The sequence below is a fragment of the Podarcis raffonei genome, chromosome 3 (assembly GCF_027172205.1).
Source record: "Podarcis raffonei isolate rPodRaf1 chromosome 3, rPodRaf1.pri, whole genome shotgun sequence".
NCBI lineage: Eukaryota > Metazoa > Chordata > Lepidosauria > Squamata > Lacertidae > Podarcis > Podarcis raffonei.
The window spans coordinates 62,569,540-62,594,226 of record NC_070604.1 but is presented as its reverse complement, the minus strand read 5'-3'; the positions used below and the strand labels follow the sequence as shown (position 1 = coordinate 62,594,226).

The following is a 24,687-nucleotide window of genomic DNA, read 5'->3' as shown; positions in this document are numbered from 1 at the left end:
TTTCCCCCATATTTACTTTTAAACTTTTTTATTGTGGTTTTCAAAGCGTCCCACCTTTCTGTTTTTTTAGTAAGGGCAAGGGTACTCCCAGGCAACACGTTTGCTGTATTTTCCCCGGAAAAGGGTTAAAAAAATCCCATTTGGGGGGTGAGTATGGGCTGGCATTTTCATGCCAACAACGCCATGTGAGCAGTACCCCGATACCGAACAACCTACCAAAACAACCATATTAGTAGCAGACAGAACGAGACGCAACTTCGCACGTTTCGCTTGCCTTGCCACGTCGTTTGCGCATGCGCGCAGGCCGTGGACGCCCTTGTTTCCTTGGCAGCCGTCAGCTTGTTTGAGGCGAAACCATTTGGGGCAAAGGGGGGTGACGGAAGAGGCGAGGAACGGAATGAAAGGGAAGGCCAATTGGCCGGCAGGGTGAAGAAGCCGTCGGCGGCATCGAACGTAGCCAGCAGAGTCGGAGGCGGCGTAGGCAGCTGCCGTTGAATACAGCGCGGAGCAATCGAGGGTTGGAAGTGAGTTTCTAACCCCCTCCCCCTTTTTACTGGGTTCCCACCAGGACCCGCTACGTGTCTGGTTGGGAGGGGGGAGATGGCGGCGCAAAGCCACCCTACCCCCACCCGAAAAAAAGAAACGTAGGCGGCCTCTGTGCGGGTGCTTCGTCCCTCCTGAGGGCGGCCAAAGCGCGGCCGACATTCTAAGCGGGAGGGGACTCCTGAGGGCGGTTATTTCCAATCCAGAACTGTGGCGAATAGGCGAGGGGCGGAGGGAGGCGCTTATGCCCAAGAGACTTCACAGTCGGCGGCGCTTTGTCGGGCGCTGAGCGGGAGGCCTTCATAGCACGCAGCTTCCACGCATCCACGCCTCACAGCGCCAGCGGTTCCTCCCACAAAGCTACCGGTGGTCTCTGCGTTCTTTTCCGTTAGAGGAACGGCAGCCAGCGCCCAGGTTGTTCCTAACGGAGAAACCTGGGGGTGTGTGTGACGGGGGAGAACAGAGTAAGCAAGGAATTCAAGAAGACTACGAGTCCCAGCAGCCCCGGCCAGCACTACATCTCCCGTGGTTCACCTATGACAGAATGAGGTCTTGTTAGGAGACGGAGCATGTATTTTGAAGAAGAGGAGGGAGGTGGGCGTGCGCGCCTCTTCCGAAAGCAGCACCGATTGGCTGAGGCGGAGTGCGAGGGCGGGACTACAGTAGCTTCGCTTTGGCTCGAGAAAGAAGGGAGCTCAAAATATGAATCAAACCCGGTGATTTCGGTTGTGGCCGTTATTAAGGGCTGCGCTCTTAAATATGGAGTGGGCTAGAGAAACTTAAGAATCGAAAAGCGACGATGCCCCATGAAGCTCCTTTTTTCTTTGGTGTTTGAATCCGTAGTGCTTCCCACTTTAGGATCACCTCTTCTCGTGGGTGGTCCCCAGGCTGCGCATATTTACTCGGAAGTACTGTAAGTCCCTTTGGGATCCAGTAGGGCTTGATCCTACGCAAGAAAGAGCTTTAACAGATGCCTAGGAATGTCAGTTCTCCTCCTTAATAGCAATCCTATGCGGAAGGGTAACTTCCATCGAAGAGTGTGGGAAATAATGAGTGTCATTATCTCTCTCACAGCCATAGGGCTGTGAACTCACTTCTTCATGTCCATAGTCTACCGGCAATCCCAAACCGCACCAGTGACAATAATGATTCCACGATGTGCTACGTAGTTGACTGTTGGGGTTGGGTGTAGCAAGGAAGATTAGCTTTAAATCCTTGCTTAGTTCTGAAACTCATTTGATGGGGGGAGCTGTGGCCTTTGAAATTAGCCAGTTCTAATCTGCTTCATGTCTAGTTAGACTAAAGGGAATAGTGAGATAATCGAGAATAATTACAAATAAGGATACAATATATTTCAAGTATATTTAAGTATAATTACTTAAGAATCACATGAAATATGATGCTTCTCTGTGTCTTGTTAAAGATGCAAATGACAGTGCATGGAATCAGACAAGAAGAACTATAACATATTTCAATGTTATCTAGATGTCAGAAAATATATCAAAATGAAAATCTATAAAAGATGGGCATATGTGCATCCATTCCTTCTTTACTATACTGTATACATTATGTGGAATGACAAATTATTCTAAAGGCAGCTTTTCCACTATTAGGGGAAATATGTATGTCATTTTTATTTGTGTTTTTATAATACAATCTGGATTAGGCAAATTCCTGCACCGGAAACCTCACTTTCTTCTGCCTATTTGAGTTGAATGATGAAATCATTTCTATTTAGAGATGGGATTACAAGTAGTGAACATCCTTATCTTATTCAGGTTGCTTAAAGGACTATATTTACACTCTTTCCCTCTCCATTGACGTTTGTCTTGTTTGTTGCTTAATCCAACTGCATTGCTAATACATATAAAGCACACTGTGTAATCCTATCCTTTATTCAGAAATAAGTCCGGTTCAGTTCAGAGGTAAGTGCAATATAGTATTCCATCCTTAATTGCTTTTGTTGACATTAATTTAAAATGTAGGGAAGAGTAATCCATACTGTAGGTAACCATATAATTGTTAAAATGCCTTAAGGCAAAAGACAACAATAACAGTCTGCACATGGTATTCAGGAAGATGATGGCTTAACGCTGCATGATATCTTTGTGATGGAAAGGACTAATTGTATTAACCATGATACCTTTTTAAGTAAAAAAAAGTCATGTGTAAATCTAAAATACTGTAAAATTTTTAACACCTAGAAGTATTTGAACAGAAATATTTAATTAGAGGGAAAATTTAAAAAGTATTCTGAATGTGGATTATATTACTGGTATATTATATTATATTATATTGAAAAACAATCAAAACTTTATTTAGAAATTATTTTCATTGGAATACTTATTTATATTTTATACTTTTTTTTACTGTTAAGACAGTATAACTCACAAGCATACATTTTCATTATATTGTTTTAATTTGAAGAACAAAGTGAAGATATTGCAAACTGTTAAGAACATGATTTTATCATGCCCAAAGATGCCTGAAAAAAAGTTAAGATCAACTTTGAAGCTAATTGAGCTTCCATTCTTTGTATACACATTCTTTATGTCACTGATTTGTTAAATAAAAAATTGTTAAATAAAAATGTTTTGTTTCAAATGGAAAATTTTCCACAACAATTTTTCCTTGCACATCATTGGTTTTGAATACAAACAATGTAGATATGCAGTGTTTAGATCATTGCTTATATATTGTGTTGATCCTGATGACATATATACTAATTAGTTTTTGTTAGGAAACGTTGGCAGTTTTACATCAAGATGCAAGACATAAGTTCTAAATCTTGATATCCAAGGGCAGCTTTATATGGATTCCCCTCCTTCCTTTATGGCAGGGGGTGGAACCTTATACTGAGGGCCACATTCCTCTGAAATAATCTTTTGGGTGCCTTATATTGGCAGTGGGCCAAGGCAGAGTTGGCAGTGGTTGGGCTAAAAGTCTTCTAGAAAGGCTACAGTTTCAAACCTAAAAGTTTTCTAGAATAGCTGCGATTTCCAACCTGAAGCAGCCCCAGGTAAAACATCTTGTAATAGTCCAGTGGTGAGGTTAACAGAACATAGATAACTGTGGCCAGGCCATCTCTTTCTAGGAGAGTTATAGTTGGTATATCAGCCTCTGCCCACAGAAGCCTCTTTGTGCTACTAAGGCTTTCTGACCCTTAAGAGGTAAAGGTGAATCTAGTAGCACTCCCAGAATGCACATCTAATCCTTTTAAGGAGTATACATTCCCTTTCATAGTTGCCGAACACCATCACACTTGTTAGACAAGTTTATGGACCCTGTTCTGGTCCACTGCTGTTCCCAAACACTGGTTCACACTTTTTCTGACTAGACCTGGCTGTCATCATCAGATCAATGACACCCAACTCCATATATGCAGGTGACCTCTGAACAACTTGCCAAAGAAAAGGATCTTTGCAACTGGCTGGTTGGGTCCAGTGAGGATCCTTTGAATCTGTGGCAAGAGAACAGGATATTTCCTTATTTTATTAACAAAATCCAACTTCAATGGTTTTCCTAAATCTGTTCCGCTCCCACCATTTAATATAACTTGGACCCTTTTCACCCTTAACTTGCCAATAACCTGCTAACTGTGATATAAAGCCAGACAGATATATGTACTATATTTAGGAAATATATTGTTTGTTTATTACAACATTATGTAGCGTACAAGCTTATGTGGTTACTTTAACATAGTACTGTCTCTTTAAATTGACATACACTTTCCTTGTTAATTAACTGTAGCTTGTTATATACTCTGTTACTAAAGCAAGACAGCTTGGAGAACCTTATTAAAACTTTTTGCCCAATTGCCTTTGTATTTACTCCACCACAGTTAAGCCTTACCAACACTATAAGTGAGGACTTTTGCTGAAGCCTACCAGATCTCAGAGGGATGCGGGTGGCGCTATGGGTTAAACCACAGAGCCTAGGACTTGCCGAGCAGGAGGTCGGTGGTTCGAATCCCCACGACAGGGTGAGCTCCCATTGCTTGGTCCCTCCTGCTGCCAACCTAGCAGTTCGAAAGCACATCAAAGTGCAAGTAGATAAATAGGTACCGCTCCGGCGGGAAGGTAAACGGTGTTTCTGTGCACAGCTCTGGTTCGTCAGAAGCAGCTTAGTCATGCTGGCCATATGACCCAGAAGCTGTATGCCGCTCCCTCGGCCAATAAAGCGAGATGAGCGTCGCAACCCCAGAGTCGGCCATGACTGGACCTAACTGTCAGGGGTCCCTTTACCTTTACCTTACCAGATCTCAGAGCCTGGCAGTGCAACTGCCTCTCACTACTTATTGCTCCACGCTGTTCTCTCCTCATCTCTTATGCCTGACCCAACAAGTCTTTTGGCACCAAGACACTTTGCCTTTCTTGTAGGTATTCTTTCTCAAGCCTCTTCCTCTGCTCTCTTTGGGCAGTGCACCACAAACGCCATGAACTCCTTCACTGACCAGCACAGACTGACTTCTAGCTGACTAGCACCCAGCCATATATACACTTCTTCTGGCCCTCCAGTCCAGCCCCAGCCAATCACATGGTCTAATGGAAAATTCTAACCCTGCAGCCACCAACCAGAACACTGCTTCTTTTGCATATTGAGAATTCTCTCTCTAACCACTCCTGAGCTGTCAGTTGAAGTCCCCCAGTGACAGTTGAACCAACTTCCACCTGACCAGACAGGACTCCCCGCATTAAACATTACAGTGCACATTACCATACAAATGACAGAATCCAATCCACATTAAAACTGAATTCAAATAAGCAAGATTTCTTCACAGAGTTGAAGGAAGCATTCTTCAGGAATGATCCTAACAGTTGTTTCATTTAAGGTGGCCGAGACTACCCCTGCGTGCCAAAGAGGCGTTTAAAACTTTGGACCGAGTTTGTCGGTCCTCCCTGCTGGATTCACTAAGCCGGGAAGGGCAATGGTTAACCTTGCAAGTGGTGGGCTATTTTATTAAGCTGGGTTTTAATGTAGCCTGTGTTAGTTTGTGGCACTGCACTGGTGTCGTAGTCAACTCTGACAGTTGCACTGGCCTGTCTCCACAGAATTAAATGCAGCTTCCATACGGCAGGTGTAGTGTCACAGGCTGGCCTGTGCCGGTCAACAGTTAAGTCCCATCTGTCCCTTGTGAATGTTGCTAGTGCACTAGAGTTATTCTTTCATTCTTTAACAACTTTTTACACGAAAAGCTATTCATGTGGAGTGGTTCACTGTTCTAAGGCATAGCTGTTTGAAGTGAATGAGCTCAGGAGACATCTGAGTTGGGTTTTCACACCTATGCAGACTCCCCACACCCAAATAGCACACAGGAACAATCATTTTCACTGTTGTGAAAGTAACAACTGTAATCACATGATAGACTGCTTCATCTGAACAACCTACCACTGGTAACAGCTACCATGAGGACTTGCACAAAGCAGCTTCTGTGCAGTGGCCATGACATGTATACTGACTACAAACACTACATAGCACATAAATGCGCAGCGAGGGTAGCCAGGAGGAGTGAAGCAAGCAGAAGTGTAAACGACTGCGCATGTTTCTGAAGCCCTTTTTGGCCAATGCATTAATCAAATTACATGATAAATGGTGCTAAGTCATAATTATTTGGTTGCACATGCTAGGCAGGATTTTAGGATGGGCATAGTATAGGATTACATCACAGCAAGCACTTCTGTAGAGCAAATGGTTAAGCTACAGCAAGGGAGCATTCCTGGTGGCTAAGCTACAGGTGTAGTGTTTTCTTTCTGTTGAGAGCTCTCCCATCCTACATGTGAGCATGTAGAATTTGTATGCAGGCTGGGTTTTTTGGTGCTTGAAGATCAGCTGGTTATAGTGGGGTGCCATGTTCAACATTTGTCAGATGCAGTGAACTCATTTATATAAACTATAAATTATTGCACCAAATCTTCAGCAGGTGGGGCTAGAACCATTGGAAAACCAAACATGAAATCGAATTCAGAGAATTCATGTCTAGCTGTCCTCTCCCTGTCTTCTTGTACTTATTATGCCAGTTAATTAATCTGAGGCAAAGTGTGCATAACCCCAGGCACAATGACCTAGAAATGTATTTGAAGCAAATAAGAATTTTGGGCAATCACCGAAGGCACTGAAACTAGCATAGGCGCTCTACCTGCCACTACAATTTTAAACGTTTGCAGTAGTGTGTATATGGCATCACTGAAGTTTTGTAACACTATTCATTATATTATTCTGCACTTTAATTCAGACTTAGTGTGGTGCACTGCACTGATGTATCTGTTAGTGCATCAAAATGTTGCTGGCTGATTAGTTAAGGCATTATTTTAGAAGTCATTAAGGGGGCCTGGTTGATTAGGTTTAACCAGTTGCTGCTGCATTAGGTCTGAGAATTTTGCTTACTGGTTTTTTCTTTTGATTTATATCTGTCTTACTGGCTTCCCTCCAGCCCTATATATTTTTTCTTGATGGTGATTTCTGTGGGCCTTCTTATGGACCAATTCACAGAGAATAAACCTTAAAACACATTTTTGCTTCCATGGGTTCTGCTTTTAGATATTTAGTTTACATAGAATAAGTCTACAACTCTATACCCATTTCCTGAGAGTAAAGCACAATGAACTATGCTTTAGACTATAGGACTGTCTTGTAAATCAAGCTCTAAACAGTGAGTTGTTTAATTAAAAGAAGAAAATTTTACACAATTTAGGATCCAGAGAGCTAACTTAGGTGAGCTAGGGCTATTGTCCATTGAGGGAGATTAGGATTTTCAACAAGATATTCCTGTCAACCCATGCTGTAATACCAAACTTCTTCTATTTTATTTTTAAATTTTATCTCCCACTCTTCCTCCTGATGGAGCTTTTGCAATTCTCATGTTTTAGAAGTCTTTGGCAAGTAGCATGGGGGTCTGTAGTTGAAGAGACTCATGTCCCTTTCAAACTTGAGTCTGTTGAAGAATTCATTAAACAGTTGATAAAATTAAGTACTTGCTTCATCCTTAATGTAAAGTGATAAAATACAATAAAAATATTGGATGGCTGATAGTTCAAACATTATGAACAAAGGGTGATGTTCAAGTATGAGTGTCCACTGATGGAAGAGAATTTGTTAGCTGAACAGGGAGGCAGGCAGTTTTCAGCCGTTCTCCTGTCTCCCCACCCTTCAGCACCCTGTGCTCCCCTTAAATCTCTTCCAGAAATGGCTCTTTGGAGTAGATTTAGAAGGTGTAGTAAAATGATGTCGGGAGGGCGATTAAGTCTCCCCTTTTCCCATAAGATGATAGTCACCATTGCATATTACCCAAAGTTAATAAGCCTGCAACACCTTTTCATGTTGTGTCTGATAGTTTGTGTTAGATTGTTCACTGATAGTTGTCTTTCTCAGTGTTACTGTCCTATAACATATTCTGGTTTTCTTTGCAGAATGAAGAAAAGTGAAATGTGTTGAGTTGCCTTTGAGGGTCATGAAAATGCCAGCAGGTATGTAGTATACGTGCTATAGTATTTTTACCTTTTGCGTTGTATGAACCATTTACTGTTAAATTTTATCTGTGTAAAGAAGGGTTCTTATTACTGATTAGCATTTACAGCATTGCAGACCTGGGTCCTGTTCCAGAGATGATAACTGTATGCCCAAAGACCCTGACAACAAATAGTAGTGCATGTTGATATGCGTTCATGTCTGCATTGTGATGCAGTAGCTAGTTCGCAAGGAAAGAATCGGCAGTATTATCACCACAGTGTCTGCTTCTTTAACTCTTAGCAGAAATGGAATTGCAGATCCACCCTGCCAATCAGCACTTAGGCTTTTTACAATGAGGTTTGGCAGAGTGGAAACAGGGTATTTGTTCTTGTTTTCTATGGCTAGCAGGAGTCATGGCCTCATATTATCTGGGATCACCAACTTTTTGGGGCCTGTTTCCAACAGGAAACAATATTGTCAGCACCACACACAGCGACCAAGCACACACTGCAAGCTTTTCTATTGATGACGATAGAATTATATATTTATTAATAAATAAATGGATTGTGGATTGTGATGAAACCTCTGTGGTTCTAAGAAAGCCTTTTTCAGACCTAATTTCAGCAGGGGAAGGAAGAACATCTGCAGAGACCTTGGGCTCACCTTTAGCATGAATGGAAGATGATAACTGGGCTGTGACAGCCATTTTGAGCTAATAAGCTAATGAAAGTGATGAAACTGCCGTTTGACCTTTTCAGTGGAGAGTGAAGCCAAGGCAAAAACCAAGGTTCGTTTTGAAGAAATATTCAAGAGCCATGCTGACCTAGCAGATAAAAAGAAATTGAAGAAGAAAGCATTAGGCACACCAGAGAACATTGTGGTGAGTTGGCTACTCTTTGAAACTTTGTTTGCCTGTCTTGGCAAAAAGGTTTAAAAAGAGCAAAACTTAGTGTCTCATGCTCAATTCCTTAAGAAGTATGAAGAAAAGTGGACTGTTCTTTGCAGTTAATTTCTTTCGGAAAGCAGAAATTATTGTAGCCTTGGGGTTACAAATACCAGCACTTCAATCTCATGATTTAGAAAAGCACGGCCTTCAGATTAATGACGGCTGTTTCTTTTACTATTACGCTGTTGGTAGTGGAAGTGGCTCACTATACTAATTTGTCCTTTTCCATACATGAAGGAGGTTCTGTGAATGTGAAAAGAAAAGCACTTTAATTATCATTTTAATATATGTTGTTTTATTGATGCTTATATTGAGAAAAAAAGGGCACTAGTACTTTATGCAGGTATCTAAGTTCTGTGTGTCTCATCCACACTCTGTAAATTTGGTTCAAGAAACAGCAGTAAGTTACTACACATACAATTATACTAATTTAATGGCCAAATTACAATTTGGAAATATCTCTTTAAATGGTTTGTTAGGCAGAATTTTTAAAAGATCTTAGTTACAATCATTTTTATCATGAGGACATTTTGTTAAATATTATTTCAGTTACACTAGATCTGTACACCCTCCTCCTCTCAGTAACGTTTATTTTAACAACGTATAACGCCATACTGGTAGGTCAATTTTCCAAATACTCTTGAATACATTTGAGGGATTTTTTCTTAAAATAAGCTTTGAAGAATATATTAAAAGCTTGGTCAAATCTAGAATCTTTTCATGTTTCATATGAATTCCATCTGTTGGTTGCAACATAAAACAATTAAGACTCATTTAAAACTTCAGTGCATGCAGTAAAACTAATAATGTACCAAAATATTAATATTAATATTATAATACAAATGCTTATAATTATATAAGAGGTGACTGACTTTTCAGTGTTTTTGTCTTGATTGTAGCTTGAAACATTTAAAAATCATCTTGGCATTACCCAAGAAAGTGAAAATGATGAGGTAATTATAAATGATACTTATAACCCAGAGGAAAGGAGTCCACGGATTACAAAAAGCAAGCTCAGACACAAAGCCTCAGTTGCAGAAAAAATAAATAATAATGTTGTTAGTGGAGAGGAAAGCGTGCAAACAACGTCTAATAAGAAGAAGAAAAAGACAGTGTTACACGAACAACTTAATGAGGAAGAAAACCTATGTGAAACTAAGTTGGACAGTTTTGAAAAACAGATTCATGTTTTTTCAAAGAAAAAAACAAAAAGTGTGTTAGAGGCAGATGCATTTCATCAAAAGGGGGACGGCCACATAAAAAGTGCCTTGAATGGAATGAGAGGGAGATCTGAATTAGATGAGGAAGAGCAGCTAATTCAAGCCTATGAGCAGCAAGTGGCTGAGGAAGAAGCAAATGCAATTAAGAAGAAAATAAAAAAGAAACTTAAAGAACAGATGTCTGAATTCACCCCCAATGTTCAAAGCCAGGAAATGGCACTGAATAATGAAGTGAGCAAAAAGAAGAAAAAGAAAAAAGAAGTATCTGTTGTATCTGAAGCTCAAACAAGGTATAGTGGCAAAAAGCAAATTGGTGTGGATTTAAATCTTTAACAACTGTTTGATTTTCATTGCTGTTGTTGAAATGGAAAGAGTTGTATGGCTCTTCCCCCCTCCCCAACCTGGACATACCATTTTACAGTCATGGTGTTAACTTATCTGAAAAAGCATGTATGGTATACCAGTTGTTCTCCCTCCTCGCAAAGTTACTTTCTGAGTTGCTGGGAAGCCATGAGTTGTTGCTCCTGTGGGAGGTGAAGGCGGGACTCAGGAAGGAGTGCAAGGTAGAGAAAGGTGGGCAAAATCGCATTTGGCTTTATTTCTATTTCCCAGCTCAGCTTCCAGGCATCAGACCAAACTTGGGGAGAATCTTTATTGGTTTCATTGCCTTTCTCTCTTAAGGTCTTCCTCCTAGAAACACACTATCTGTTTCCTATCTTTAGAGAGGAGAGAACAGAATCCTAGGAAACTGCCTTATACCAAGTCAGGCTGTTGATCCATGGATTTCACTATTGTCCCTGCTGACTGGTAATGGCTCTCTTGGCTTTTTGACAAAAGTATCTCCCAACCAAACCTGGAGATGCTGGAGGCTGAACTGGGATCCTTCTGCATGCACAGAAGATGCTCTCCCTCTGAGCTAGGGCCATCCCCTTTCCCCTTTGTGTCGCTTGGCAAAAGAAATATTATCATCTGGGTTGAGTGGGGCTGTGCCCCTGTTGTCTGTTGCCTTGGTGACTGGGTGAATGGTTCCCACCACATCATCTCTTCTCAGCTTGTTGACAGCCTCTGTTCTGGAACTACTCTTTGCACGAACCCAGCTTGGTGGGAAGAGATGATTCATTGGTATCACTTTCCTTGCTCATCTCTAGATCTCACTTCGGGGGGCAGCTAAGTCTAGGGATGGTAGGAATGCATTTGCAATACATTGACCCTGCCTTAAGTTTACATGGCCTCCTTTTCCTCCATCAAAGCCAGGGGAAGGGAACTGGATCCAGTCAGTGGGCCGTGCTACAAAGGAAAATCCAAGCTGATCCCAGCAAGTTTTAAGTTACTGCTGGTCAGCTGATGGGTCTGCTTTCTGCTGGTTGGCGGTGATGCCAGTGAGCCTGAAGTTGCTGCCCCACTCCCTTCCCCTTGAGCTCATAGGTGCGCCAACATCAAGCTGCCTTCTGCTGGAAGTATCAAATTCCCAATGGGGAAAGTGGAGCTTCAAGTCACTGTTTGAGTTCCCTGTGGCAATCACTGTGCCACAGCTAATCCCAGCAGAAAGGGATAGGTGCTGACTTTCTATGGTGTCAACTGTGCTATAGAGCTCACCATGGGGAAATCAGTAGTGCAGCCAATACCAGCTGGTTTGTTCTCACTACCAGTCATCTGATCATTGGTGAAAGCAAGCCTTCTTTGCCAATGAAAAATCAGGAGCACATTCTGCCTGCTTCACACTTGATCTGACATCTGGTGCGAGGCAGATGGCCATGACTTTGGTTTAATGGCTTTGTGGGACCCATGTCAGGCATAATTAAGGCTCATGAGCCAGTGGACCCCACCCCCCTGGCATGGCTGACCTCAACTAACCACTTTGGCTGATGGTTGGAGTGTTCCTTACTTGCATCCCTCTGGCAGACAGCAATCATTATTTTGGCAGGTTTGGGCAGGGCTGGGTGTATGTATACATTCCCTTGTTTAACAGCGAGACTTACTTCATTGCAGTGCAATGTCCCTCTCTGAACTACAGAATGACCCAGAGGAAGAAAATACCCGCAAAAAGAGATCATTGGGAAAACCGTTCATGTCAGAATCTAAAGAGGATGATGTGCTAACAAAGGAACAGGAACTGGAGGAGGATATTGAAAAACAAAAATCTAAAGGAAAGAAACCGAAAAGAAAACCCAAAAAAGGTTTGTGTGGCTACAATTTGAACCTCCACAAATGTGCACATGACTACAGAGCTCATTTATGTGGCTGCATTGTGTGCTGTTCTGGGACGCGGGTGGCGCTGTGGGTAAAACCTCAGCGCCTAGGGCTTGCCGATCGCATGGTCGGCGGTTCGAATCCCCGCGGCGGGGTGAGCTCCCGTCGTTTGGTCCCAGCTCCTGCCCACCTAGCAGTTCGAAAGCACTCTTAAGTGCAAGTAGATAAATAGGTACCGCTTTATAGCGGGAAGGTAAACGGCGTTTCCATGTGCTGCACTGGTGCCGGCTTGCCAGAGCAGCTTTGTCACGCTGGCCACGTGACCCGGAAGTGTCTCCGGACAGCGCTGGCCCCCAGCCTCTTAAGTGAGATGGGCGCACAACCCTAGAGTCGGACACGACTGGCCCGTAGGGGCAGGGGTATCTTTACCTTTTTATTGTGTGCTGTTAGCGACCTAGACTGCACCATCCTTATGGCAAAAAAGTTGTCTGAAGTTTGTCACATGTGACCCACTGTGATTTTGCACAAGTGAACTTTCCAAACCTAGGTTGAGTGGTAGCATGTAAAATACTAGTTTGTGCTCATGATGGCTGATTATCTGCTGACTATAAGCCTTGTGCAGTCCAATTAGAGTGAAAATTGTACTGTGAGCATAGAAGATGAATGAGTTGCCCTTACCTCACATTTATTTCAAATAAATATTGAAATAAGGACTCATTTATTTGTTCAAGAACAGTCCTGCTATGTATGAATAACAATTTTTGGAAGTGGTCTATTCGTTTGACCACTTGGAACACGTTGGAACATGTAATTGGAAAGTTTCAGCTGTATCTGCTATGTGTGTGTGTGTGTGTGTGTGTGTGTGTGTGTGTGTGTGTGTGTTAAACTGCTGTTCATGTTAATAGATCACACATAAAGAGTAAAGTTGCACATACTAATAGCCAGAATTTCTATTCACCTAACCAGTTTTTGTCCAATGACACATGCCTAGATATAAGCAAACATGCTGTTGAATATACTAACTGGTTTTTCATAATGCATTGTAGAACTAGCGGGGCTTGGTAACTACAATAGGTGTTTTCAATTTAATTTTGATAATATTTAATTTTCACTTGAGACAATCTTCCTTCTGCTCCTAGTACTAGAAGAAAATACCCCGAATGCTGATGAAAATACATCACATGTGACTGATGGAAGTGTGTCACCGGAATCAAAACCTGTTTATGATGATAGCCTGGTTTTAGGGGTTTACATCCATAGAACAGATCGACTTAAAACTGATCTCATGGTATCGCATCCTATGGTTAAGGTTCATGTGATTGATCAGAAAACTGGTCTATACGCCAAGAAAGAAAATAGGTGATGTCATTCACTTTTAAAGTTTCCTTTCTCTTATCTCTCCAATATTCCCACATCAAATGTGATTTACTGTAAAGACTTCTCAGTTGAGTATTGGTGTCCCTGGAATCTCTTTCCTGCTTAACTTGCATGTTCAGGATTTTAGTTTGTTTTCATAGATATGTGCGCTTATTCTCTTGAGTTGCAGTTGAGCACTCTGGAAATATATGTAGTCAATTGCAGGAGAAATGAAAGACTACCAAAAAAACTGAAATTCAGTTACTTTTCAAAGTTCATCCTCAAGAGACTTTTCTGCTTATGTAATGTTGCCCATCTATAGAGGGCAGGGCAGAGTGTTCATCAGATAATGCCAGAAGGTGGACTGAATGAGAGGCCAACATGGAATAAGGGTTGCATCAAACCCCAGAGTAGCTTCTAATACATGTAAAGGCCAGAAAGATGACAGCAAAGAAAACATTACTCAACTCTGTACTCGAATAAGATTTAAAACTGCAGTCCTATGCAAGATTTCCTTGGCAGTCCCCTTAAACTAAGTGGAACTTAACTTTCAAATAAATATGCATAGGATTAAGCTATGCCTCTCATATGCGAAATCTCTTAAGTGTCATAGGGAGCACACTCCAAGCATAGCATGTCAAGTAAACATCAAGTTTTAACCAGCAAAAAGACTGGGTTAAAATGGTTAAGCACAAAGCACAAAAAGTACATTTTTTTGTAAGAATATAGACATGAATTTACAACCGTTTGGATTATTTCTTTTAACTGTGCCTTTCATTAATGTTAGACTACATTTGCTTTGAGCCAAAGTTATTGAAGCTGTCCTTGCACTTCACAGGGCTGTGGATATTGTGCCTAGAATAGTCTGAGTTGGAATAAGTTTAAAGCCATCTGACACGTGGCTGTTGAACATTTCACATACACACCCTGGTGGCATTAATGCTAGACTGTACATTCCCCATACTTCCCTTTTAAGCAAAAGTCTAGCACAGTTGGACTGAACAGAGTTTATTGTTTTTATACAGCAGCCGATCTGTTTCATCTTTTTATGAACAAGAAAAAGTGGGACATATTCTTCCCATTATGACTCAGCCGTATGATTTTAAGCAGTTTAAGTCAACACTTCCAGAATGGGAGGAGCTAATCATTTTCAATGAACGCTTTAACTATTTCCTTCAAGATACTGAAGAAAGTCCAAGAATAATCCTGTTTTTTGAGGTACAAAATGAATTTCCATTTCATCATGCTACCTTTAATTTTGGCAAGTATCTTTTAATATTTTAATTAATAGATTATTTGAAAGGTAGGTGGCCTAGGAATTATGGATTGTGCCCATTCACGTAAGGACTCCCACTCGCACAACAGAATTTCTCTTTCACCATGCATCCCAAAATCTCTCTTGGGGGTTCCTCCAATACTGTAGAGCCAATTTCTGTTGTTTTGGCCAGGGAGGAGGAGTGCAGGGACATGACTCGGTACTAGAGCATCAGCTTTGCATGCAGCAGGTCCCAATTCAATCCCTGGTGTCTCCAGATACAGTTGGGAAAGACTCCCTGCCTCCAACTCTGAAGAACTGCTGCCAGTCAGTGTAGACAATACTGAACTGCTAAGGCAGTTTCTGTGTTCCTAAGCAGAAGTCATTGCTCCTGTAGACAAGCCAGCTGACAATAGCAGGTGCAAGGTTCTCTCAAAATTTCTTCTTAGGCCTCCTAACAGCTTTGTAGGGGATGCCTGGGAGCTGGGGAAGGAGACAAAGTATGCAACAAAGAAGCTGCCAAATGCATTATTTGAGATTTTTCATTGATCCTTAATGAATATCCTAAATCATTTTGTTTTTGTTCTTGTTTTTATTATGTATTTTGTGCTTTTTTAGCTTATATTTTTATGCTGTGAACTACTTTGCTATCTACAGATGAAGGGGGGGTATTTAAATCTAACAAATGCAAAATCATCATCATCATCATCATCATCATCATCTTCCTGAACATGCCAGCTCTACATGTTTTCCTGCTAAGAAAACCCGTATCCACCATATTTGAGGGGTTTCTACTTGTTTATTCTAAGTGAGCTCCCACGTTTTGAGAGCTGAGATGTGCCAAATGCAGGAGAACTCTGGAATTCTCCCATTCTGCGCATACACACACACAAAAGCAGAGCTCAGTGTGGGGGTGGCATGGAGGTTCTTTCATAGGCCCCACTCTGTCCCTGCAAATAGCATTCAGAGCCAAAAGAAAATAACTTAGACTAAAAATATTCCTTATCATAATTGTTGATTGATTTTAACTAAATAAAACTTTTTCCCCAATTTGGTCAGATACTTGATTTTCTGAGCATGAATGATGTAAGGACCAACTTTGATGTACAAGCTAAGGAAAGTGGCTTTCGGAAAATCTCTTGGGCATTTCTAAAGGTATTTTATTTATTTTTTAAAATGGGAACTTTCCCCCTAAAGTATCCAAATTAAATCTAAGCAGAAGTGAACATAACCTTCTATGTTCAGTGGTGAAACTATATTTCAATCTTGGTTGTGGTAATAGATGAACTGCAAGCACATTTGTCCAATAAATGTACAAAATTTAGATGAGGTACCAAAAAAAAAATCCCATGAAGGTGTTTTGTATGAAGGTGGAGTTTAGTGCTATTGCGTTTCATAAAGCCCCATGTTTCCCCTGTGTGTATTGTGGTATCCTTTCGGAACTGAATTTGAGAATCTCTGTGTGCATCTCTGCTGCATCTTATGGTAGAGATGGTCACAGCATAGGGTGACTGAAAACAAAGAATCCAGTTACCAAGGTTCACCAGCAAGTGCACAAAGGCCTGTACTCCTGCGCCAAAGATGAGCCCTAATTCTGTTCTGAGTGGGTTCTCAGTGTCAATTCATCCATACAGATGAAGTTATAATCAGATGATCTGCTGATACCTAACTGTGTGTACTACATCCTCCCATAGGAAACCTGTGCCCACTATCTGCGGTTGCCAAACTATAATGTTGTGGTTTTAAATTGTGACATCACAAACAGGGTTTCGTCTTTCTTTATTTAAAATTTGTTTATTCTGTATTTACAGCCTGCATCATAACCAATCCTGGGGAAGTTTATATATTTACAAATAAAACAATAATGCTAATTGTTTATCAATTAAAAGAACCCAGAAGAAACAGAAAAAAATACTAAATACAACAATAATTGTCAAACTGCAAAGCACTTCCCTCCTTCTTAATCTAAGGCTGACTAGATTAATATTTCACAAAATCCCAAGTAAATAAGCTGGTGTCAACTCTGCTTCAGAGGGAAGATCATTCCATGAACAGGAATAAGAAGGCCCTATATCATAGCATGATGTACCTCTTACAGCAACAGAACATCAAAAATCGACTTCTCCAAAGTTCTACTAGCATTTAGCTTGTAAAAACTACATCATCGTCACCCACAACTAGTAATCACACATTTTTTCACTTCAAGAATTTTGTCTTTTCAGCTTGTGGGTGCAAATGGAGTTCTGAATGTTGGTGGAAAATTACGTCTCCAACTATATTGCCCTCCTCCAAGGTCCAGATCGCAACTAAATATTGTGGAAATTTATGATTGGTGGGCAAAATGTCCCAGAAACCATTACCCCTCAACACTGTATGTAACTATAAAGGGCATTAAACTTCCAGAACATGTAAGTTTAAGTTGCTACCAACTTAACTTCAGCAGAGTTCAGTTATGTCTACCAACTAAACTTCAGCAGAGATATATCTGTGGGCGTGAATCTGAGAAAAGTTGTTTTTTTGTTGGCCTTTTATAACAAGCTATAGAACGGAAACAATTGGCATGTTCCATTAAATACTTGAACATTTCACATCTGGTTCTTCCTGTACAGTCATCGCTGGAACTTTGGCTACTTTTCTGCCGGCCAGGTGCTGAATTTTGTATTTAAAGGGAAGGGAGAGAGATCCATGAAGCATTTTCAGCCGCTTCTTTCATTCAGTCTGGTGAAAATCTGCTGAAATGAATAGACTTGCAATAATAGAGATCTGTCAAGGAACCTAAAATATATCTGTGTTACATTTATTTTATTTTTAAATGTACAATTTTTAAGATGACTCTTTCAAGATTTCAGAAATATTGGTCAGACTTCGTTCCAGTTCTTCTGAAATACAAGTTCATTTCCATGTTAAATTATGCAGTTCTTTTGGATTGATATGTAGCATTAGTCATATTTAGAGCAGACCCACTGTAAGCAATTGACTTAAGTAACAGAAGTCCCTTTCAATGGGTCTACGTAATTGGGGTATGGCTTTCTTGGATATCACCCTGATAGTTTACATCTGCCAAAAGAAATTTGTCCTATTACACTTTTAATCTATTTGTAGGTAGATCCTTCTTTACGGTCTATGATGGCTGTTCAGCAGGAATATCATTCTCCATCATTCTTGGACCTGCAAAGTGAAGTATCTAAAAAAGCAAATAGTTCTGGACCACATGTGAAAAAAGAAGAACTACATAAGTGGTCACGATTTCCTGGACAGGCAAGAGTTTTCATACCTTTGTACATAAGGATTGTTTTTCTAGGGTGCAATCTATAATTGTATAGCAGCACTTTCTTGTTTTCAGGTGTAAGCACAAAACAAATGGTTTAATTCCCCCCCCGCCCCCCCCCCGCCCCAGTGTATGTGAAAAGTCCCAACCACTAATAATTTCCATGTCAACTGTGAAGGTTTTGCAGTGTTGCAGTAGAGGCATGCGTTAGAATTTAGCAGTGAAGTGTAGATAGTCAAATTAAGAAAACAGCTTAATAAAAAGCATGAAAATTAGTGTGTTAGCACTATTATCAGTGTCCCCCAGATTTCTTTGGACCTGTTCAGGCAGTACTTTTGTCCACAGGATTCTTTTTCTTTTAATTATTTTTAATTGAATGGGTATATATCTTTAAAAAGCAAAACAAGCAAGCCAACAATTACATACCATAATTCTACTTAGCTGGTTGAATGGGAGAAAAAGCTTGTTCCTCAAGCTCATGCATTTCTCTCCCTGCTTCCCTCACTTTAGAGAGAAAGTGATGCGTGCTTTCAGAATTTGCCATGCTGATTGCAAGATCTACCTTACAGAGTCATGGAGATCCTACATTTAAGCATAGGTTCTCTTATGGCAAAACGGTCTGTTACCTTATTCATGCTTTTAAAAGAATCATACTTAAATTGACCACTTTTATTTTGACGGAAAAGCAGACCTGAGGCTCTAATACAGAATGTTCTGTATACCAGAACAGGGGTCTTGCACCAGTTTCTCATTGATTACTCCATCTCTACCCCACTAGGGTTAAGCAAGTAACTGGCTCAGGGCCCAGATCAGCACCCCATTCTCCCATGCCGGTGAACACACATCTGCCACCGTTCCATTTTTCCTATGTTAACAGCGCGTTTTTTTATCAAAAGTTTGCTGTAACAGTCTATCACTGATACCTTCCTGGAAATAGTTACAATTAGTTGATGATGAAAATACCACTGTGGAAATAACGGCTTGCTTTGGAAATGCAGGTTTGCCGTATACCAAATAAACATCTGTTTTCCCTACGAGCGGGAGATATGGGATGTTTCTGTATTCGCTTTTCCGAAGACGGACGAACCTTAGCAGCAGGTTGTGCAGGAAGAGATGCTTATCCTATTATTTGTAAGTCACAGCCTTACGGCGTGTTTCACTTTTAATACAGAGCCTCAAAATAATAAGTGTTTTTGTCTCCTAGTTTCATGTTTTTGAAAAGATTACCCTAAGACACAAGTGTTACAGTACTTTTGCTGCATCCTCTCTCAGGCAGAAGAAATTGGTCAGTGGGACAGCTGAGGAAGGCGGTTTTCAGTTTAAGACTGGCAGAGGGGGCTCTCTTGGTAATTCCACAGTCCTGAGGTAGCCTAGGAGAGGGCATCCTTTGTGACAGCCCCTAACTTATGGAATTCCTTCCCCACATTGATTCATTTGGCACCTTCGTTATGTAGCTGTGTCAGATGCTGAAGACACACCTCTTTACCCTGGCCTTTGACACATGAGAAATATATTTTACAATCCATCCTGTTCTTGTGGCTGTAATTTATTTAAAACTGTATTTAATTTGTTAAAAAAAATCTTTAATATTGTATTGTTTATTTATTTAGTCATTTTAAAATACAACATTTAAACATTTTATAAATAAATAAAAATAAATAACCTGCCCTGGACCTTATGGTGAAGGGTGGGGTAAGAAATCAAATAAATAATAATGATAATAAAAAATGCAACAACAACAGTAACAACTGATATAACAAGCAGTTAAGTTTGAACCACTTGTCAAGCCTCCTTAGGCTCCATGATTGAAGAAATGATGATTATGATTATATCTAGCCCATACTGCCAAAGGAGCTCTGGGCAACAAAGAAAAGATGAGATATAAATATGGAGGGGGGAGAGAGAAACATATAGATATTAGGTACTCTGAGATGGTTCCAGAAGGGTTTTAGAAAGAAGTAAGTGTTGAGGTATTTGAACGATGAACGTGAGGGAGCATGGCTCGAAAAAAGCAGCAAACTGCTACAAGCAAAAGAAGTGACATAGAAGAAAGTTTGCAGATAAAAATATGTGTAGAAAATGAATGTGGCTTACAGCAAATGATAGTGTAGCCAGTAATGACTTTTGCAGTATTTGTGGTTTCTCACCAAGCTTCCCTATCGATGAGCAGTTACGTAGCAGGAGAAAAGGACACTGAAATAGTATTATTGTTCTTGAATTGGAGTGCTTTATAATGCTATTTTGCGAAAACACTTTATTTAAAAGTTTACCACACATACATAATTCTCATTCAGCCACTAGATGGAAATAGATACTTGCATGCTTATTTTAAATTTAGACTCTTAACATACATCTGGCAGCCACTTCTGAAAATCAGATGTTGGTGGAGGCCGGATATAACTATCATGTCCAGTAGCTGCTGGTAGCTTATTCTCTCTGCATTCGTTTAATTTCCTCTTAAAGCCATCTAATCTGGTGACTATTACAACATCCTAGGACAGTGTGCTTGTGTTTGTGTGAAGTACTTTTTGAAACCAAATAGTTTCCGTTTGGATGCTTCCTTGATGTTCATGATTTCTTAATTTTACCTATTCCTAACCCCTTAAAAAGCTTTTTTGTGTTTTCATCAGTATATGAGATTCCTTCTGGGCAAAACCTGGTGGAATTTTATGGACACCTGAACATTGTATATGATCTTTGCTGGTCAAAAGATAACCAGCATCTCCTTACCGCATCCTCAGATGGTACGGCAAGGTTAGTATAAGTGAGTTCATCTTATTTCAATGGTAACATAAAGTGAATTAACATATTATATGTCTGCCTCTTTCCCTTCTTTTTCACAGACAGGGTGTGGGAGAATTCCATGACAGAACCACTACAGTTCCACTGCAAGGAGAGTGGAAGTTGTTTTTGTGGGTTTTTTTGCAACTGCTCCCTACCTTTAGGGCCTTAGTATGTGTAAGGGTGTTCTGGTTATTTAATAAATATCATCCTCATAGGATCACTTTTTGGCAAAGGCAATCTCTTGAGGAGAAAATAAAACAAAACCCTCCACTCAACCATATTCTACAGACATCTTTTTGACTGTATCCTGTTCTCTTTACCCTCACTTCATATAAATTTTTACTTTTTATTGTTGCCCTTTCACTCTTGCACTAAAGAAGAGATGAGGATTTTATTTCTGTTTAATGCAAACCTCCAGTTACAGCAGTGACACTCTGCTAGGTTATACTGGATAAACTGGCACTTCAAAATGGCATTTGCATGGGGGGAAATACTTAAGGCATTTAAAGTTAAAACAAAACAAAGCACAAATTACTTCTTAAGATAGAGGACAGCACAAAAAGCAAATGAATGTAATTTGGATTCTTTGTAATAATTCAGTGAAGAAATGATATCCATTCTAGATATCTGGCTAGCATATGACTCGGTAATTAAATCACATACTGCATTTTCTAAAAGACATTAAGTTAATAGTTTCCTAAATATTGTTTCCTTCTAGAATGTGGAAAATTGAAGCCCAGGCTACATCAGCCGTGAGAGTTTTCCCTCATCCTTCCTTTGTCTACACTGCTAAGTACCATCCAGTAGCTGAATATATCATAGTGACAGGATGTTACGACTCTGTGATTAGAGTATGGAATGCAAAAGTGAAGGACATTTATGGGCAGCTTCTACAAGAGTTTGATGGTCACAAAAGTTTTATCAATACATTGTGCTTTGATGCAGAAGGCAAGTTTTGAATCATTTCACTCTGATAATGCTGTATGCAACAATTTAGCTCATTCATCTTTATAATAACTCTTCCCAGGTGTGGCGTGACTGTTATCATTTTGTAGACGGCAGCTGAGAGATTGTGACAGCCTTGTTGATAATAGAACATGGCTAAGCACAGAGGGGAAAGGGGTGTGGCTGATCAGAAGGGCCTGTGCCACCTGCAGAATCTTCTTCCCATTCATGCCCTTTTTTAAAAAAAAAGACAAGGTCCCTTTAATCAAAGCACAGCACGAGAAAAGCATATTATGTGCATTGTTCGATGCAAATGGGAGCGAAGTGCTCATTAAATAGAAATAAATAAATAAATGATTGTGAAAATTCATGTGATTAGACAGAATGTGAGATGACTAGGATGGGAAAAAATTTGATCACATTCAGGGTTGCATATCATATGTGGCATCTGGCCAGTGATCTCCCATGTCACATGTAACTTTAAATTGGTGTGGTTTAAAATTTTGAGCTTTCATTAACATTTTAAATGCTGTATATTTATTACAGTGAGCCACTTTGAGGCCTACGTGGTGAAAAGTGGGATATCAATTTTTAAATTTTTTTAAAAATGTAATTGGGCCCTAAAACCACGAGACTAGCAGTCGTTCTACAATTTATGTGACCATTGTGTGCGCCATGAAAGTTTCCCCGAACATACTGGTATTTCCCCATGGCAAACTTGTAAACTTTGTACTTGCGTACTGCTTGCAGCTCTCCCACAGCTTTTCTCACACCTATGTAAGGTGAGAAAAACTGGGTGCTAAAGACTCAGCTCTGGAGACAACTGGGGGACCGGGGGAAACAAGAGTCACAAAAGAAACAGGAAACAGGCATTTGGAGCAAAAGAAAGAGATGCCAAAGGGAAAAGAGATTTGACTAGAAAATATTTTCTGACTTGTGTTATCTGAATACTGTATGACATTAAGTAAACAAATTACTATTTTCTAGGATTTCATATGTTTTCTGGAGACAGCACAGGGCTGATCATCATCTGGAATACTTTGGTAAAAGGCAATTCTCAATCACCAATCCAAAACTGGGGTATTGATAAGGTATATAGATATTTTAAAGTAATAAAATAACTTCTGTGCAGGTTGAAGCATTTAAGACATGTAATTTTATGGAAAGATGCTGGAAACAAGTAGGTTTGTAGCCATATACAGGAAAGCTTAGAGTTTTGTTCCTGTTAGCAGTAGGTAAGTGGTACGTAGACAGGATTCACCAAACCAGTCCTGCAAGTGGGATTCCCTGCCCTTGCCCCCTCCTTGAACCCCCTTGAGAAAGGGACTGAAATTTTGAAAATAAAAGTGGTGCAGTCACTTAGAATAGAGCAACTTCCCTATGAGAAAATGTTACATCATTTGGAGCCTTTTAGCTCAGAGGAAAGGCAATTAAGGAGAAATACGATGGAGGTGTGTAAGATTATGTATGGTGCAGAGAAAGTGGATGGAGTTTTTCTCCCTCTGGTATAATTCTAGAACCCGGGGCCATCCACCGAAACTGCATTTTGAAAGATTCAGGACAGATGAAAGAGCGTACTTCTCCACTCAGCACATAGTTAAACTATGGAATTTGCTGGCACAGAATGCAGTTATGGTAATCAACTTGGATGACTTTAAAGGAGAATTAGACCAGTTTATGGGGGATAGGACTATTAGTGGCTACTAGCCATGTTGGCTATGCTCCACCTCCACATTCAGAGGTATGCCTCTAAATACCAGTTGCTGGGAATCAAAAGTAGAGACAGTATGTTGAGCTCAGGTACTGCTTGTGTGCTTCCTATTGTCATCTGGTTGGGTACTTTAAGAACATAATTCTGGACTATATGAGTCCTAGTCCAACAAGGCTCTTTTGTGTTGAGATTCTTCTCCATAAGAAGTAGTGTTGGCTGCCAATGTAAATGACTTTCAGGGGGGATTAGACAAACTCATGGATGATAAGGTTGCTAGCAATGATAACTTTGTAGTTACTATAGGAGCATAGACACTATGCCTCTGAATAGCCTTTGCTCAGAATCAACCATGGGAAATGGACTTTGCAGAGGTATCTGATCTCCACAATGGGTTGCTAGACTAGATAGGCCTTTGCTTTGACCTGGGAGGGGGCTTCTGCTTATGAGTATACTGTATTGCATCCATGTTTTTTAGCTCTGTCGGTGTTTTTTGTAGGAGATAAATGATGATGATTTTAAAGGGACTGCAATCAATCATTTAGAGGTACATCCAAATGGAAGGCGTTTATTGATCCATACTAAAGACAGTACTGTGAGAATTATGGATCTCCGAATGTAAGTATCTAAAAGTGACTTACTTTGTTTTAAAGCGTTAAAATGATATTTGGGTTCTCTTTTCTTTCCACACACTTAAAAATAACCTAAATTGACCTATTATTTCCAGGGATAGTAGGAGGACCTTAGACCTCCAAAAAGTTATTCCTTCCGGGGGCCACAAAGCAGTATGAATCTAAAAGGGAGAAAAGGGCTCCTGAATTAATTCTGCATTGTGAGTGGGGTAGGTAGGGTTTCCCCTGGATCCTACTCATATGTGGGGCCTGAGCCCGTATTTTTAATTTTCAATCATTAGCAGTCTTTCCTTTGTGCATTTTAGTTAGTAGGTGGGAGATTGGAAGTAGGAAAGTATCACTAAAAGAAAATCCTCAGAAAATCCCCTAGAACCTTCTAAAAGTAAGATACCTT

At 40.3% G+C, this 24,687-nt stretch overlaps 1 protein-coding gene across 9 annotated transcripts in view; it reads left to right on the top strand.

The window, feature by feature from the left end:
- The first annotated feature begins 296 nt into the window (after positions 1–296).
- AHI1 (Abelson helper integration site 1) overlaps positions 297–24,687 on the top strand; it is a 67,147-nt gene continuing 42,756 nt past the window's right edge. Inside the window, exons 1-15 of one of the 9 annotated variants that reach the window (XR_008329542.1) lie at positions 297–524; positions 7,950–8,006; positions 8,748–8,869; positions 9,835–10,445; positions 12,145–12,332; positions 13,485–13,704; positions 14,727–14,919; positions 16,016–16,111; positions 17,179–17,364; positions 18,059–18,214; positions 19,223–19,355; positions 20,855–20,978; positions 21,727–21,956; positions 22,941–23,044; positions 24,161–24,279. Coding sequence is in view for 8 of the 9 variants with exons in the window: in XM_053381982.1 (XP_053237957.1) it covers positions 7,991–8,006; positions 8,748–8,869; positions 9,835–10,445; positions 12,145–12,332; positions 13,485–13,704; positions 14,727–14,919; positions 16,016–16,111; positions 17,179–17,364; positions 18,059–18,214; positions 19,223–19,355; positions 20,855–20,978; positions 21,727–21,956; positions 22,941–23,044; positions 24,161–24,279 (2,498 nt within the window). In the remaining variant the exon portion in view is untranslated. Of the gene's footprint in view, positions 525–1,301; positions 1,457–5,193; positions 5,375–5,466; positions 5,490–7,949; positions 8,007–8,747; positions 8,870–9,834; positions 10,446–12,144; positions 12,333–13,484; positions 13,705–14,726; positions 14,920–16,015; positions 16,112–17,178; positions 17,365–18,058; positions 18,215–19,222; positions 19,356–20,854; positions 20,979–21,726; positions 21,957–22,940; positions 23,045–24,160; positions 24,280–24,687 lie in introns of those variants that run through there. The other 8 variants (XM_053381987.1, XM_053381982.1, XM_053381984.1 and 5 more) reach the window with 8 other exon arrangements.